General features: G+C 39.8%; 1 protein-coding gene across 1 annotated transcript; it reads left to right on the plus strand.

The window, feature by feature from the left end:
• Positions 1–283: 283 nt before the first annotated feature.
• LOC586958 (calcium homeostasis endoplasmic reticulum protein) lies at positions 284–18,835 on the plus strand. The gene is made up of 17 exons (XM_030996285.1): positions 284–402; positions 1,175–1,345; positions 2,328–2,536; positions 3,883–4,020; positions 5,397–5,548; positions 7,210–7,321; positions 9,591–9,680; positions 10,480–10,767; positions 11,193–11,379; positions 12,226–12,285; positions 13,457–13,567; positions 14,306–14,508; positions 15,194–15,327; positions 15,553–15,771; positions 16,571–16,843; positions 17,485–17,561; positions 18,315–18,835. Exons 1-17 carry the CDS (start codon positions 375–377, stop codon positions 18,482–18,484), a joined length of 2,622 nt encoding a protein of 873 aa, XP_030852145.1. The 5' UTR covers positions 284–374; the 3' UTR covers positions 18,485–18,835.

Genomic DNA, 18,835 nt, shown 5'->3' on the forward strand with positions numbered 1-18,835 from the left:
AAGGCCACGACAGCATGGCTGAAACTCTGTACTTCCATTTTCCTAAACATTTTAATGCTTTTAAACCTTTAATTCACAATGTGAGAGCCTATATGTTTTCTCTTCCGCGTGTGTGTGTGTGTGTGTGTGTGTGTGTGTGACTTTCCTTCTGCAAAAGGTATATGCAATGCGTCTCATTTGATACACTCAATTCATTCTCTCACTACTTGCGTTACTATCATACTAATTTCAATCACTAAAATAATTGTAAAACGGCCATGCCATTATCCTCAGTTTCACATACAAAAACTTCCTCTTTGCATATAGTGTGGCGCGTCAGATCAGGCCTCGAATCTTCGCGGAGTTACAGAAAATACCGTGGGTAAAAAGAGAAAATGGAGGCCGTTCCACAACCTCCAGCAGGTAATATTCATATTGTATTGATCATTTTATTCATATTACTCAGTTGTGCATTCATATTAACTATAATACTTAGTCCAATTGATGGAAAAGCTCACCCAAACAGCGCGGCAAGTCCTCGCACGGTGAGGCGCGGCGCCGGTCTGAGAACGGTCATTGCAGTGCACTTGCACCGGAGGTCGGAGGCAGTCCAGGCGCGGCAGGCTCGGGGCCATGGCCATGGCATGGCGGCCAGTCGCCTGTTCAGACTCGGACTTGGTATTTGAGAACAACTACAAGCTGAGCTGAGCTAGCACGCCAGGCACATGTTGGCCCGAATTCACAAAGCAAGGTTTGAGCTCAAACCTCCTTTTGTTTCGCCAAACCTCCCTTTGTTATTTACAAACCAGGTTTGTAAATAACAAAAGGAGGTTTGGCGAAACAAAAGGAGGTTTGAGGTCAAACCTTGGTCTGAGCTCAAACCTTGCTTTGTGAATTCGGGCCATAATGTCTGAAAATAATGATCATGATTATTGTTTAGTAAATAAATGTCCAAGAGTCCAAAATCTATGAATATGCAGGTCAAGAATAAGACAATTGCTAAGCTCGCACCCAGCACCTGCAAATTACTATTAGTTTTGTGTGTGCTGCCTTGGTCTCACTCTGTAATATTTGGGAAAACAAATGCTGAGCCTAGTAAAATCTAAGAACTTTTAAACTCTTTTTGCTGCTTTAAAAATTGCTGGGAATACATGTAAATGACTGTTTCTCCTTTTTTTCCTCATTACCTTTTCAGACACTGATCTGCAGAACATTATCGACAAGTTGGCCAACTTCGTCGCTCGCAATGGCACCGATTTTGAGATGATGACAAAGGAGAAACAAAAGAATAATCCAAAATTTGGTTTCCTGTTTGGAGGAGAGTACTATAATTACTACCAATACAAAGTAACATCCGAACAACGTAGTAAGTACACTGTTGAAAGAAATGTTTTTGTTTTATAAGTAGGGCTCCTTTTTGTTTTCTTTGTCAGTGGTTTTTTGAGAGACACTTTGTTCAGGATCATGTTTTTTTCCCCAATCTGCTTTATTTTAAGAGCTACATGTATTTATAGCCAAATCACTTATTCTATTTTGTTGTTGTAAATATGTGTAAATCACATTTTTGTTACTTGCCATGGGATTTGGCTTTTCTATTCATGTGTATGGTATTGGTGAGGGTATTAGTCGTGGTATTAATAAAGGCATATTTATACAGTGTGTAAGAATACAATTTTTGTTATTTACCTTTCATCATGTTATCTAAAATTATTGTCAATTTTCATTGTATTTTCACTTTCTCTCCCTAAATGTTATTATTTTTGCTCTTGCCTTTCTTTTTCTTGCTATCTTGATTTGTCCACTTTCTCACTCTTTTCTCGACCCTCCCCATCTCTCTCTCTCTGTCTCACACACTCTCTCTCTCTCTCTCACTCTCTTCTTCACCCTCTCCTTCACTCTCTACCTCGTTCTCTCTATCTCTATCTAACTCTCTCTGTCTCATCCTCCCCTCTCTTGCCCTCCCCTCTCTTGCCCTCCCAATCTCCACCTTTTTACTCTCTCTATCTCTCTCTCTCTCTCTCTCTCTCTCTCTTTCTCTTCATCCCTTCCCATCTTTCTCGTGCTCTCATTCTCTCTTACTCTATCCATCTCTCTGTGTCTATCTCATCCTCCCCCTCTCCCGCCCTCCCAATCTGTTCCCTTTTACTCTCTCTTTCTCTCTTTCTCTCTTTCTCTCTCTATCTCTCTCTCTCTCTCTCTCTCTCTCTACATCCCTCCCAATCTCTCTCTCTACATCCCTCCCAATCTCTCTCTCTCTCCCAATCTCTCTCTCTCTCTCTCTCTACTACCCCCCCCCCCCCCACCCCACACCCTACCGCATCCCCATCTCCCATCTATCCCTACTCCAGGCATCCAGCAGCAGAAGGATAAGCTTGCCCAGCAGCAGGCCATCATCCAGGACGTCATCACCCAGCAATCCATCCAGTCTGCGCCATGGCAACCCCAGATCCAGCAGCAGCAGCAGCTGGAGGAGCAGATCGCTCAGATCGAGGAGCAGATCAGTCAGAGTGAGGAGAACCTCGGCAAGCAGAAGGAGGTCCTCCTGCAACAGCAAAACGTAATAGAATATAATTTTTGTTTACACATGTATCTTTGTATGTCAGGCCTGATAATTTAAATCGGTTTCCTGATTATTTTTTTTTCCCGATTTTATCCTGATTTTTGCAGATTTTTCCCTTATTTTCTATATTCTTCCCTATTTTCCCCATTCTTCCCTATTTTCCCCAATTTTCTTACTCAAAGGGGGGGGGGGGGGGGGGGGAATGTTGTTCGATGCCATTTTTCCCCCCTGAATCCTCTTCTTTTTTTTATGTGTTCTAGAGGACCGAAGTTAGCTGCCAGTTTTCTGATTGCAAGAAGAGTATTTCTTCTTCAGATTTTTGCATTCAAATTATGAAATTAAACTAGGTTCTAAGTGAATTAGGGGTGAAAATGTTAAAGGTATTATAAAATTGGATATCCCCCCCCCCCCCTCACAATTCAGAAGTTAATTGTTTGGGAAATTTGTGCCATATACAGATATTAACAAAATATTCATGGAACTATCGTGTTTCTATCAGAGACGAAGGTGTTACTTTTATCCAGCATTAGTCTGAATATTAAAATGGTTAGATAGTCAGTTAGGGGACCTACAAGTGACATTATTTTGCCCTTGTCCGTCTCTGCTACTTGTCATCAGTATTTGCCTTATTTTAAAAATCTAAAAAAGGGATGGGGGTATACATCTTATTTTTTCACCAATCAGTACATATATTTGCCTTGTGCTTGTGCATTTGTAACTTTCTGAGCCACCAGAGGGGCCCTTTGAGCCCTGTCTTCTTTTTATTTTGGACTGAAGTTGAAGTCAGTACCGTAAAACCCCGTGTATAAGGCGCACCTGTGTCTAAGGCGCACCCCTATTTTTTTTATTTATTTTTTTTTTGGGGGGGGGGGATTGAAGGCACCGATTTGTGCTTGTTAACTTGTCACAAATAATAGTAACAATGTCGTTTTTAGAAGAATGTGTAAGATCATTAATGTAAATTAAAAACAGAGTACATGCACATAGGATAGAACCTTGTAGTACGCCATGAATTATTATTATAAACTACATATTGAGATCTATTAGAAAGATTACTTTCAAACCAAGATGACAGACAAATTTGAGTGTTGTTGTAGTTTCCGAGTGGTGAGTCAACACACAGATTACTGAGCTGGGAGATATTGCCGGGCATAAAAAAAATTGTACCTGTGTATAAGACGCACCCCCGACTTTCAATTTTTTTCATCGGCAAAAAATTGTGCCTTATACACGGAGATTTACGGTATGCATCATCCAAATAGGAACCGTAAACAGTTTGCAAAAGTCTTGACCAATGGCCCATGCTTTCTTTTTCATCCATGTCTTTTCTACCACTGTAACAGGATCAGATAGAATCTGTCCTGGCGAATAGCAGAGAGAAAGCTGTGATTGGGATAGCCACTGAGCTCGACGTCAATCTGTCAGAACTAGACAGCAGACTCCAAGCCATCATCGATGCCTGTACCAAGGATGCTATATCAGTGAGTTCTTACGCAAGGATTTTCTCCCGTGATTGGGTATCCTTCATTCCAGCTCTGTTTATGTATCACTGTAGTTTGGCGTTGCTGATTTGTAATCACTGCCCCTATGTGAAGATTATGTGAAAATAGCTTTAAATAGCTTCTATTTTTCTTTTTTCACTGCTTGAATGCTTTTTATTATGGAAAGGATTATTGTATGATGGCTGAATTATTGTGAAAGTTAAACTTCTAAGCAAGTTCAAAATTGCACTACTAAAGGACAAGCCTTCTGACACCCGAGTTATGATCCCTGGGCCCTGTCTAACAAAGAGTTTATATCAATCGCAACTATGTACATAAGAGATAGCAGACTGCAAGGTTGCGATTGATTAGAGAACTCTTTGTAAGACAGGGCCCATATCTAGCAAACTGGTTCAGTACGACCGATGTATGGTTCTATCTGCAATTTGGAACTCGCTTAGAAGTGCAGGGAATAATTTTCCTGGTATCGCATCGCAATTTGCTATGCATTTTTGCATGACTGCTATACAAAATATTGTTTGTGTAGCAGTTTTCTTCCATAGAAATGTACAGAATTTCATTTGAAATATTTATCCATCAGCTGAAATTGGTAATCAAAATATTTGAGGAAAATTATTCCCTGAAGTGTAACCGTCTCATCAAGTTCAATAACATTGGGCTTGTCTCAAAAACATGAATTTACTACTGGAACTCACTGACCACAAGACTTTCTTCTTTCTTGGAAATTATGCTGCGGATCACACACGCCCTCTATTGATCAAATAAAGATAACATCTTGTCAAAGCGAGTCGGATTCTATTATACATCTTACAAAATATGTGCAATGTGAAGACTAAAGTACTGAAAGAACTTACTTGAAATGTCAGCACAAATGCCTGCATTTCCATGTTTCTCTTTCTTATAGCGAAACCTGTCTATAAAGACCGTTCAAGGGAAACATGAAAAGTGGTCTTTACAGGCAGGTGGTCTCTAAGTACCGATTCCTTTTGAATGAGAAGCCAGATTCAAGGGAAACAAGAAATGTGGTCTTTAAAGACAGGTGGTCTTTTTATACAGGTGGTCGCTATTAAAAGCAGGTTTGAATGTACCATCAAACCTGCTTTAGTGACCACCTGGCTACAAAGACCACATTTTTGTGTCCCTTGATAATGGTTTCTCATTGAAACATGTAAAAAAGGGACCTGTCTACAACGACCACCTGTCTAGAACAACCACTTTTTATGTTTCCCTTGGGCGGTTGCTATAGACAGGTTTGACTGTATCACAAAACTGAAGAAACTGTCAAAACGTTGCTAGTCGTGCTTCATCGTGGACTATCCCTTTCCTTTTCCTTTCCTTTTCCTTGCACTCCCCAGAACGGTAAACAGTGGATATTCTCCACAGCTCGTTCCCCCAAGCACTGTGTGCTGATTGCCAAGTATCTCCTGCATCAGATCCTGGCCAAGGCGGCACCATTCACAGCCAAGCTGCATCTCATCTACCTCATCAATGATGTCCTGTATCACTGGTAATGTACTTACTAACATTTTGAGTAGATGTTTACAAATACAGTCAAACCTGTCTATAGTAACCACCCAAGGGAAACACAGAAAGTGGTCTTTGTAGACAGGTGGTCTTTTTAGACAGATGGTCACTAAAGCAGGTTTAACTGTACATATCCCACTGCTGCCACCATGTTTTGGTAGCTGTTGGCCGAGCATTGATTCACTACAAGTCCAACTAAACTAGCACAATACAAGACACGGATGACCTCCTGTTCATGTGTCTAAACCAAAAAATTATGAGTCTTAAAACTCTTTATTACGTCACAATCATCCGTGCGCGCTTACAGTGTAGCTGCTCCAGCTCACATAGATGATGAATATTTATACATATTCTTACATTGATATTCATTTGTGCTTCTTTGTGAGCCCTGTTAGGTTGTTGGTACATCACTTTATTGATACTTTCAGCAATAAAGGGGCTGAGACATTATGACAAAGATTTACAAAGAAAAGGAGAACAATGTTTTTTAAAGAAAAGCCCAGGACTTGACCTAATTTATTGTCCATGCAGGGCAGGTAATGTAAAAAAGGTATTGCATTCACCTGTTATACAGTATATTATTTCAATATACAGAATGCAGACCTGTAGCTGCTATGTCCGGCAAGCTATTGGGTTGTCACTTGGAACCATTAGTAGATGCATGCATGCAAATTGATATATTTGGGAACGTGAACTGATCTATTGAAACAAATCCAAAAATATACATATTTTAGTAATACAATCAAAATAGTGCACGTTTCTTTTCATCTTCAAGTGATTACATGTTGTTACAAGCTATTCTGTCATCTGATTCTTGTTATTCTTCCTAAGAATTCAATATTTCAATAATTGAGTGTTGCTAGTTCGGACAAATTTCCAACAAGCCTGTGAGGTTGCCAACAGCGCATTTTAGTCCAGAGCGCAAGAATGAATTTAGAATTAAATTGAATATATAATGATGGCATAGTTGGTGCCTTAGACACAAATTCTTTACTTCTGCATTTATAATATAAAGAAGAACAATATAGTCTGTCACAAACTGGGTCTACATTGCATACCAACAACACACAATTTGAAATTCCAAGTGGCTGCTTGTCAAATATGCATGTATGTTTCACTGAAGAAAACAATGCATAGCTTGCATGCACTTATATTAACACCTGGGAAAAAGGGCTGTAGCAGTGCTTGCATTGTCCATTGTAATCACACATGAGAGATGATTCTGAGCTCACATCAGTAAGTGTTGATGAGCTAAAATATGAGGGCTAGACTGCAGCATTGACTGGAAGTAAGCATTGCAATACAATTACAGCTTTAAAAGATATTTCACCAAATTGTGAAATACACGGAGACAAAATACTGGATACGTGCTCATGAAAGTTATGTAATCATTCATTTATGCACAAGCAGTGCACTGTATGATACACAGGTGGAAGTTTTCTTTGAAAAGAGGAAACAAAGGCTGTTTATGTAGCACCTCCATCACTGTAGGAGTAATTATTTCAAAATGTACAAAGTGGGACCTCTTCATGTTTTGAAGATCTGTGGATATTCAGGGTCATGTGCTAACGGCGAACTGGTCTAGTTGAACCATCGGAGAGACTTTCTCATTTGATTCTTCGATTGTTTCTGCTTGAATTGCAGCACAAGACGGAATGCTCATGATCTCCAGCATGCCCTAGAAGACACAGTGGCCCCTATCTTCTGCTCGACGCATGCAGTGGCAGATGAAGATCAGAAAGGAAAACTTGAAAAGGTATGCACTTTTGTTTTTACATTTGTATCTCTAAGTATTAAAACCAATGTCGATAGTACACGTAGAAGAATCTGGGAATTATTGTCATTGTTAGTTCTGTTTATTTGCTCTTCTTTGTTCAATGTAATTATTAAGCCTGAGTCATTACGGTTTTTGTGCTAAACGGTTAACCGTTAAAAGTATACGGGCGGTTTCGTTTAACCGTTTAATAATAATCTGAAAAAGTGAAAATACAGTATTTGTAATAGTGCTATAGCTCGGAACCCTGCTGGTCTTCAGACTGTCGGGCTGAGCATTCCCAGCCCCGGACTATGGCACAAATTGGGTCATCCTGATAAACAGAGACCAGTAATAAACAACATAAAACATGTCTTATTATTCCTCATCTGAATTTGATATCATGATTAACCTTGCAAAGTTACTCTGTGAAGACGTGTTTATATATGCCTTTGCAATGCAATGTTTGCACATGGTCAGGGAGAGAGCTCCCTGCATGTATCATTGCCATATGAAATTATGTGGAAGTGTGTATCACATACACCCAAGACACACCCTGCAATGAGCTGATCCAAGTTAGTGACCAATCAGGAAGGTTCTCTAGCTATGTGGGTGGAGTTTGATACCAGCATAAATTACAGGTTGGTGACCGCGCGTGCTTTCACCGTACCCAGTTCAGTGGGAGGTCAAGAAGCCACGCCCACATGTGTGCATGTGACAAGCATGAGCTCTCCATCTGTGTGTATGTACAGTGTATTTGGGCGCCGGAGGTTTGTGTGTACATGTGTGTGTGACTGAGAGAGCATGCATGGGCTAGCATGTCCCTGCACGTCCCTGCATGGACGAGGCAGGGACATGAGTGAAGATAGAAAGGGTGGCTGTGTTAATCGGCTGAATTGAAGAATGATCAAAAACTTAAATTACTCACAATATCCAAGACTTTGTTGATTGATATTTCTAAAAATTCAATTATTATTGTTATCAATATTTTTGTATTTTATTTATATATGAACATTATTTTAGGGGGCGAGTCGGCAAGGGATGGATATTGATATTGAGTGAGAGAGAGAGAGAGAGAGAGAGACTCGGGGGAGAAGGGATGTGAGAGGAACTGACCATCGAATGTGTAAACATTTAGAAAGTTGTGAGCTGAGAGTGCAGTAATAAGAAAAGGTACATGAGCGATGAACACATTGCAGAGAGAAGGGAATAAAGAGGGTGAGAAAAGAGAGAAGGGGGCTGGTTGTTTTATTGTTTACAAATTCATTCATGGCGATTACTGCTGCCAGAAAGCTGGCGCGCAGCGGCCAGGGTGTAACATTACACTGCGGTTTCTTTGATTATCTTTATCATCGGCTATTAGCACATTCCAAAATGTATGCAAATAACGGTTAACCGGAGCGAGAAATGCTAAACGGTTTTGATGAATGCGGTCGGATAACCGTCGGTTAAACGGTTTGACTCAGGCCTAGTAATTATTGAAATAAACCTGTTATAAGATATGTTTAAATGTTTGGATGATTCTCCCTTCAAGAACCTTGTACACTTTTTCACTCACCTGCTCAGATTTTTTGTTGTGGGTCCCCCTTCCAACAGGGGCCAGTTTCCTCGAACCGTCCTAAGTCTAAGTTCGTGGACATCCTATAGAAATGCGTATTAATTTCAATTGGATGTCCAAGAAATTAGACTTAGGACGGTTTTGAGGAACAACCCCCTGTTGTGCAGCATCTTTTGCACACATATCACAGAAACATGTTGAGAGTTATCTTTCTTTTTAATATGAACAAAAAAGTAAATGTCCTGTAAAGTAAGCATCATTTAGGCATGTAGTGTTCATTAAGATTATGTAAAATTCTGTTAAAGGGATCCGGTAACTTTGTCTCAGATTCTGAAACAAAATTCTGGATTTAGCTCATGATGCAATGATAATTATTAACCTTTAGGTCAGTCAGGAACCCCATGACTTTTACAAGCCGATCGCCTGCCTGATTATCAAGATATTTATGATTGGAATTAAAAATTTTGAAAACCGTTCGCCTGACGGTTTTCACAACACTACAGTCTATTGGGGAAAATTAGTATGGAAAAACCGGTCACTCAAAGATTTTTACTTTTTTGAGGCACTTCTTGATCATTTTGAAGCGCAATTTTTTTAGGGCTTCAATATTTCACCATATCACAGACACTGATAACACGTAGGGCCGTGTATCTCAGATTTAACATTGTTACACGATCCCTTTAAGTATTGTTTTGATGTGCATTTTGCATTCAGGTATTAAAACTTTGGGGGACAAACAACTATTTTGACAGCAGTGTAATGGAAAGGCTGAAGAACCCCGCAGAATCATTGGCACTCTATCAGGTAAGAAATGATTATGAAACCTGGGCAGCGTCTCACAAAACCGTCATAAGTACAAGTCCAACAACATCCCATTGAATATGTGTATTAAGTTTAACACATTTCAATGGGATGTCGGTGAACTTTTACTTGTGACGGTTTCGTGAGATGCTGCCCCGATATCTCAGTAGATGGATATTAGAAAATGCTGGTTGTAAACAAAAAGAAAACTCTTTGGATTGTTAATCGCTTAAATGTTTTAATTATATCAAACTGAAGTTTACATATATAACCAGTTCAAGAAATTTATTAAATCACATTTATTTTTTTAGAACAGAGTGGATGGAGATTGGATTGTATTTGGTCTTTGTTTGAAGGGGTACGTAAATTGTTTAAATGGCACAAGCATTTGGAGCAATGTATGCAGTATTTTATTACTGCAAGGAAAAGGCGCTGCAACAAATACCTTTGGATATAACAAGCTTGAATGATGAGTTACTAACAATCAAAGTGTCAAAATTGTTTATACTTAGTAGAACACACCCTGCTGCTGAAGAGAGAAAAGGATATTGATTCTGATAATGTATCTTGAATTTTTACTATCGTATGAAATGATGGAAATAATATCAGCAGCATGGAATTGATTCCTTCCCCTCCCCCCCCCCCCCTTCTTGTGTGATTTTAAAGATGCATGGTTTATGACATACATGAAGTCATCAGGTTTTGAAGCTGCTATTACCAATCACTTGTCATTAAGGTCAGTCCATCAAAAGTGACATTAAATTAATTCTACCTTGATTATTGCAACCCTCTTCCCGGACAGGGCACAAGAATCACTGAAAACGGTGAGGCCATTCAGCAACTCCATATAGCATCCCAATCCCAGTTGGCAGTCCTTCAGAAGCAACACAACGACTATGTGGTACACATGCGGCAACAACAGGCACAGTATCAGCAGCAACAGCAACAACAACAGCAACAACAAGTTCAGCAGCAGCTTGCGGCGGTGGCCGTGTCCACCCCTCTGCCCCAGGTGCCGACACCATTCTCCATGGCCCAGCAGATGCCGCCACAAGTGACGCAACAAGTGACACAATCGATGCAGCCACAGGTACATAGTCAAATCTTCTATTTGCATGTATGAGCTCCTCTTTAAAATGTTAAAAGTTTATGAGAGTAGGCATTGAACTTTTGAACTAGCGCTCAAGCATATCAGGTACCCATTTACACCTTGGTGGAGAGTGGCAAATGTAGATTAACGTCTTGCCAAAGGACATTAGTGCCGCGGTGGGACTTGAACCCTGTCCCTTGTGATCTGCAGTCGGGTGACTTATCCACTAGACCACAACACCTCTCAATTCTTTTCTTTTTTTCAGTCAGTTTAGTTTTGCTCTTTTAAAATTAGGGTATCAATTGCAGAACATGCTCATGGCACATAGTTATCTTACCATATTGATGGCTTCTTATATCGTAACTGAAAAATGGTAGAAAAGTCATAGAATCTACTTTAACGTTACATATTTCATAATTATCCAGGTAGTACCTCAGGTTGCTATCTCAACCGTCTCAGGCGGCTTCCCTCCAGCCACATCAGAAGCCCAGGCTGTAGGGTCAGCAGCACCACCACCAACTGGGCAACAACTAGCCCAGAATGTCAGCTTGCCCCAGGGGATGCTGCCAGGATCCGACCCAATGGTGCAAGCAATGTCATCAATGCCTCCAGGTAAGAGGTCTAGGACTAAGGGAAAAGTAATTGTCCAGTCTGGTTTATATGTGTGCAGTGGGTGGGGGGGGGGGGGGTTCATAAAGCTGTGCATAAAGTTACTAATGACTTTACAAATGATTTAAATATGAAGAGTCAAATGGGATGCCCAAAGTTTTTCCTGACATCTTTAACAAGTGTGACTGTTAAATTGTAGCCAAGATAAACTTTGCATTAAAAAAAAATGTTAATAATGATAAGGTTAATCCACATCTGCATATTTCAACTTTAGCTTATGCAATTAATAATGATTGAGCATCCCATTTGGCTTTTCATATTTAAGTCATTCGTAAAGTCATGCATAACTTTACGCACAGCTTTATGAAACACCCCCCAGGTATCATTAGAGATTGCGATTCTGATGTCATTCGGCATAAGGGAGACAGATTGTACATGTTCAGATGTGCATTGGAGTATTGTGTTACAAATATTTGCCCCCAAATTATGGGCTCTGATCTTTTAGTCTTTGTTTATATATCACATTTAGAAAACTTATGACAACTAAAGCCAAGCAGGGGTAATACAGTCAGACCTGTTTATAGCGACCGCCCAAGGGAAACACAAAAAGTCTTTGAAGACAGGTGGTCACTAAAGCAGGCTTGACTGTATTATGATAGCAGGGCTCTCTGGTAGGACAGTATTAATACTGATAAAGCTACCTTTGGTAAACAAGACATATTACTATTAATAATACAATAAGGAGAGTTTGAGCTATTCACTGGATTTGCAGAGAGAGGGTCATATGCACCAATGCTCGGCATATATATTTACCGGTTATCTAATCTTTCTTTTCATCACTTTCTTCAGGAATGCCACCTCAAATCGGAGGTCAACCACCAACACCACAAATGCCGCCACAATTACCTGGTGAGATCTAAGCTCAATTGTTTTGATAAGGCCTGTTGTCATCAGCTCGAGTTTGCCAAATAACCTGTTATTTTAATTATCCCGATCGCAAATTAACCAGTTAATTTGCGTGTTCATCAGCCCACAGTTGCAATTAGCGAGATATTTGGTCGAGAAAATATCCAGAGAAATCTTGATCTTGTTTCCAAAATATCCCCCTATTTGAGAAATAGCAGGCTAATTTGCGATCGTCTGAGCTAGTTTTGTGATGAGCATATCGGTCTGGTGGAGACGCAATTTAGAGCTTTGGGACAATATCCTGAGTCTGAAAAGAGTGAGCTATTTGCCAAACTCAAGCTGATGACGACAGGCCTTTAGTGATACCATAGTGATGCCCTTGTTGTTGCTGTTGTTATAATCATTTAGAAAAGCTTATATGTACAAATAGACCCTGGTGGACTTTAAAAGTATTTTACAACCAGAGTTTTGGAGACATGAACCTTTCGAAAACTGTGTATGATGGCCCTCTTAGAGGCAAGACACTTTACTGATATAAAAACAATTGTTGAGATTCTTAAACAGGATATCCAAGAGGTTGGGAAAAAATAGACATCAACATAATACAACCCATGAGGTGATTATAGTGCTTAACTTTTTACAAGCTCATGGTTTTACAGTGTATTAGATATCACAGAATGTAAAAATACTGATCTCCTGATCGTTTGTTTGTTTGTTTGTTATGTGTATATTGTGCAATTGTGGATAATGGCCTGTTCAGGTATCAACAGATAATTGTTGACAGCTGGTTACACCAGCAGTCCCTGCAAGGAGCATCCCAAATAGGCTAATACAATTGGTTCCCTGGTGCTTGTATGATAATAATAATAATAATCAGGATTTATATACTTGAGCACTTTATATGAAATACCTTTTCTAAGTGGTTTACAGATATTAATACCCTGGTCCTCAAATTCATTAACGCATGGTGTGCACCCTCTCCACTCCCTGGGGAGTGTTTCTACCACAAGGTCATTTGGAGGGCATATGGCAATTACTAACGCAAAGGCTTTCGTCATCCTACCTGGTCCCCATTTCTCCCATGGGTATGGAGTGGAAAATGTAGATTAATGCCTTGCCAAAGAAAGTTAGTGCCATGTCAGGGTATCACAAATCTCTTTCTCCCTACTCACAGCTGGCTTACCCCCAATGGACCCCTCCCTGTTTCCAGGGGGATTCCCCCCTGTCTTCAACCCTTCGGTGCCTCCACCAAACATCAGACCGCCTTTCCCTTTCCCACCAGGTGGTAAGTAGGCCAATACCCAGGTTTATTTACAGTGACAAAGTAGAGAAAATGCCTTGCTTAAAGGGGCAAGTCACTTGCAAGTTGATTTTGATAGACAGAGAAAAATTAAACTTACAAAACGGTGAAAGTTTGATCAAAATCGGATGAAAAACAAGAAAGTTATAGAGTTTTTAATAATTTCATGAAACAGTGATATGTGTCATATATTAGGCTAAATGCAAATTAGCGAGTTGGTGATGCCATCCCTTCACTTTTCTCTATTCATTTTTAACATAAAGTTAACAAAAATATCTCTCTTCTGTTCTGGGAATGTTCAAAATGGCTTGAATCCTTATGGAATATGTGCAAAATGACCTTTACTGTAACTTAATGTAATATAAAGGAAAAATTCAAATGTGCTAGAGTGAAGATGTAAAAGGAACACAAATCTTCAAGTAAACATTACATGTACACTAGGCCTAAAAAAAGATGTTGTATTGCCCTTTGCAACAGATCCAAAAATCTTGACATTCACGGTCGGCTTTTTAAAAAAGTTTTGTTTTTTTACGGTTTTTAGAGAAAAAAACTGAAAATTATCAGCCTAAAGAGGGAGGGAAAAAAAAAGCTAAAACAGAAGAAAAAAAAAAAAATTACCGACCGACCCATGTTTTGGCTCTTAAAGGGCACTACAACGTCTTTTTTTTAGGCCCTATGTTGACTTGAAACAAATGATGTATACTCTCTCTCCTTCTCTCACAGCTCTGCCTCCAAACTTCACCCTACCTCCTAACTTCGACTTCTCCAAGCCCCCTCCTTGCTTTCTGCCAGGCATGGATTTCCCTCCCATCCCCATGCCCCCCATAGCTGCACCCCCTCCAGCCCAGGACCCCAACGACCCCTCCCTCATGCCCAGAGTGCCCTACTACGACCTCCCTGCCGGTCTCATGGCACCCCTGGTATCAGTAAGTGTATAACGCTTCTAAATCTCTCTACGTTTGCTTTTAGGTATTAGGTATAACTTAACCCTCAAAACACCTAAGACTAAGATCGACTTTAAGTTGGACTTAAATATGGCAGGCCATTCATGCCACATTATTGACAATATTTGTTCCTATATCCAGAGTAATTACTTTAACAATATAATATTGTAATTATTATTTCTATTATCATTATCAATATTAGTATTATTAGTATTATTATTATTTGTATTGTTATTATTATTAGTTTGACTCATTATGATAATAAAATACATAATTATAGGCAAACAATAAACCACAAACAGTTTAACAATAACAAAAAATTATCATAATTATTGTCCATATGGTGGAAAAATAACCATGTATATATTCCAGTAAGTTACATGTAAGTTATAAGTTTAATGTTCATATCTTCTGCGGGAATGCAATACCATATTCTGATAGATCCACAACAATTTATAGTCCCTATAAATGAAACCTAACTATAAGTGCACTAAGTGCAGTGTGTATGCACTATGAATACCTATTGAAACCAGTATGAAATAATTATGATTACCGTAAATAAGCAATATATTATGACATGAGTATTAAATAGAAAAGAGCCTTTTTCATTCTTACTTCCCTCTTAACAAAATTCATGTATCTAGCCAATATATATTTTGCATTACAGCTTGAAGACACGGACTACAATCCTCTTGATCATGATGATATCAGGTTACCCCCTCCTCAGGCCCCTAGCGAGAGACTGCTGGCTGCCGTAGAGGCATTCTATGCCCCACCCTCGAGGGATGCTCCAAGAAATAGGTAAGGTCGATATTCTTACTATTCTAGCCTTGTAAAGTGCATATGTTGTATCATAGCATCTCTACAGGTTCACTTCCAAATTACTTTAGATGTTTGTAGTGATTCAAATTCAATTCTATTCAAATTTAAAAAATGATTTATTAGACAACATGGTTTGCAGCAATAAGCTGAATTGCCCATGTATACAGGATAAAAATCAACATTGAAATTTCAAATTTCTTTCAGTGAGGGCTGGGAGCAGAACGGTCTGTTTGAATTCTTCAAAGCCAAGCAGAAGTATTCCAAACTGAAGAAGGAGAGAGAGAAGGAGAATCCTAAGGAGCACAAACCCCTTTCCCCTCTCAGGGTGCCGGCCAACTCAGACAGATCGCCTTCACCTACTCCCCCTCCAGCAGCCAGGCAGCTCACCCCACCCCCAAAGCAAGAGAGCAGGAGAAGATTCAGGTCAGCGATTTACCATGATAAAGAGCGTTATGATGGTGATGGTGGTTATGATGATGATGATAATGATGATGTTGGTGGTGGTGGTGGTGGTGATGATGTTGTTGGCGACAATGACAATAACTATAATGAGGATGAGGATGGTGATCACGATGACTAATATTTCTGCAATCCTGACAGGGTTCAGTTCTCTTTGAAGCCCCACTGCACTACTTATAAGTTATAGCTACTTGCGCCCTCTATATAGCAAAAAATGCCAAATCGGTGCCTGTCGGTCCGCCATGATCCTCTTATTCTTTTGTTTATTGAGAGCTAATTTGATGATAATCACCTGTCAGTGACCTTGCAGGGCGGTCTAATCCTCTCTAGCCAAACTAGTGCGGATGGGCTTTAATTTAAGGTAATTGTGGTGTTTTTTGTCTTTGTTGTCTATTAGTTTGAATAAAACTGGTGAGTTGATGTTATTTTCAGCTTTATAAATAGTTGACGCCAAAGTCTGCTTTATTTTTTTTTAATTCTCGTTATTAATGAAAGTTATAAATCAAATATACCATGCTCCGTTTTCAAGGCCCCAGTCAAATTATAGATTCTCTTCAGTAACAAGTATAGTAACCATTTTTTCGGGGCTGTCCCTCTCAAAAACAGTGCCAGTCACCTCAGAAAATCTATTATTTCATCTGGAACCTCTCAGTGCATGGTATATTTGATTTAGTATCCAGCTCAAGGCCATTCAATATTACCTAAGTAGCTCTAAAGTAATCCATCCTATTCCTATGTGCATTTTGTGATACTCGTCCAACAGATCAAGATCTCGCTCACTGTCAAGGTCACCTTCACCTTCACCTGCACGTTCCCCTCCAAGGAGAAGCAGGCGCTCAAGGACGCGCTCAAGGTCGCGCTCTCCTCCTCCCTCCAGATTCTTCAGGAGGACATCGAGGTCTAAATCTCGTTCCAAATCTCGATCACCTCCTCCCTCCTACCGAAGAGAATCGAAGAGGGAACCGTCTCCAACAAGAGAGTCGAAAGCGCGTTCTCCCACCAAGCGCAGCCCTAGCCCAACAGAAGACTATGGAGTGTAAGTACTCTCTCATTTGTTTTTTCTCTGTTGAATCTCCGCGTGCAGTTGTATTGATTGTTCCCAGTTACAGAATATCTCCCTACATTTAGAATTCACTACACCTGGGCTTAGAGAAGAGATCTGGAGAGTGTTTCACAAAGACTTGGATCGACTTCAAGTTGGACTTAACTATGGCAGGCCGTTCATGCCACCGTTTGCTCTCACCATTTACTGGTATTGGTCTCTTTAATAAGGGACGTTCAAATTATGTTCACAAATTTTCAGAATTTACCTTTTTTGATAGTTCATTATTGAGAGACCAATGTTGAGATCAACCAGTGGCATGAACAGTTTGCCATAGTCCAGTCCAACTTAAAGTCTATCTTAGTCTTTGTGAAACACTCCCCATGGTTTAGAGAAGAGATCTGAGGCTATAAAGGCTATAGAGGTGTCATGGTCTAGTCGATACATCACCAGACTGTGGATCACATGGTTCGCTACAAAATTCTAGAAAATTTCATATGCATGCATCCAGACGTCTCCGTCATTTACTGAATTCTCCTTTCAGGGTGTACTACAGGTGTATGTAGTAATTATGACATTTCTGTTAGGATATATATCTACATTCTCATAATTTTCTTGTTTGTTTGACATTCCAGCCAACCATTCTATCAAATGCATGTTGATGTGAAGCTGGGTGAAGATAACAAGGGACATCAGCTCATGAAGAAAATGGGTGAGTAATGAGGATAATGACGAAAAACTAATGATGACGACGACGACGATGATGGTGGTGGTGATGACAACGATGATTATGATGATGGTGGTGATGAGGACGATGATCATGAAGATGACCATGATCATGATGATGGTGATAAAGAGAATATTGATATTGGTCTCCTTTACAATGTCTATCACAAGATGACGAAGATGATGATGAGGATGAGAATGATGATAGTGGTAGTGGTGGTGGTGATAATTATGATGATGGTGATAAAGATAATATTGATGTTGGTCTCCTTTACACCGTCTATCACAAGCTAGGCTAGCCTTGCATCCGATTATCACCTTTAGCATTTCAACACTACTCTGGTCCTCAGAAGAAAGTGGATACCTGTGACACTTCTCTAACTTCCTTTCCCAGTAGGCCTTTCCCAGTAGGCCTGTCTTCATCAGCTCGAGATTGCCAAATAACCCGCTATTTTATCAGCCCGCAGTTGCAATTAGCAGGATATTTTGTCGAGATAATCATCCCAAGATATCTTAGGCTAGTTTGCAAAATATCCCGCTATTTGTCCGGTGCGTCTTCACCAGTCCGAAGACTCTCACTATGCGCGAACGCTGAGGAAAATATCTTGAATTTTGAGTCTCGAGCTGATGAAGACACGATTTGTAACTTCTTATATCCCAAATCAGAAATAGCGGGCTATTTGGCAATCTCGAGCTGATGAAGACATACCTAATAATTCAATTTTTTTTTTCTTCATAGGATGGACTGGTCAAGGTCTCGGAGCCAAGGAGCAAGGTATCGTCAACCCCATCGCCAGCGGGGATGTGCGCCACGATCTGGACAAGTTCAAGGGAATTGGCATGGACATCAATGATCCCTTTGAAAGCTTCAGGAAAAGCAAGAGTTACACCTACAACAGGAGGAAATAGGTGGAGTAGGGATTGGTGAGTTCATGAGTGGAAATATAGTTTTTTTCTCAGTTTTTTTAACTTCAAAATATTGGGATAGATCAGTTATAATTAGCCAGTGAATTCTCAAATGACCACTGAATATTCAAGATAGTTTTTTTGTAGGTAGGTTCATATCTGTGCATTTGTATACACGTGTATCAATTCTTGAAATGGGGAAGGCTATTCATGACTTGTAACCTCCATTTTTGAGGGATGTACCTATGTTTAGTGCTGTCATGCACAGTAACTTTGTCAAGAATGGATTTCACAGTAGCTTAATATTAAGGGTTAAACATTACGGTGTCTTAATTGCGATTCTTTTCACACACT

This window comes from Strongylocentrotus purpuratus, unplaced genomic scaffold (assembly GCF_000002235.5).
Source record: "Strongylocentrotus purpuratus isolate Spur 01 unplaced genomic scaffold, Spur_5.0 spur5_scaffold_3, whole genome shotgun sequence".
NCBI classification, from domain to species: domain Eukaryota; kingdom Metazoa; phylum Echinodermata; class Echinoidea; order Camarodonta; family Strongylocentrotidae; genus Strongylocentrotus; species Strongylocentrotus purpuratus.

Bases quoted from the DNA above. Each gene is read 5' to 3' on its own strand.
- LOC586958 (XM_030996285.1), top strand. From the start codon at position 375: ATGGAGGCCGTTCCACAACCTCCAGCAG. The intron at 15,328-15,552 runs GTAAGGTCGATA...AATTTCTTTCAG, and splicing joins AGGGATGCTCCAAGAAATAG to TGAGGGCTGGGAGCAGAACG. The intron at 17,562-18,314 runs GTGAGTAATGAG...TTTTCTTCATAG, and splicing joins TCAGCTCATGAAGAAAATGG to GATGGACTGGTCAAGGTCTC.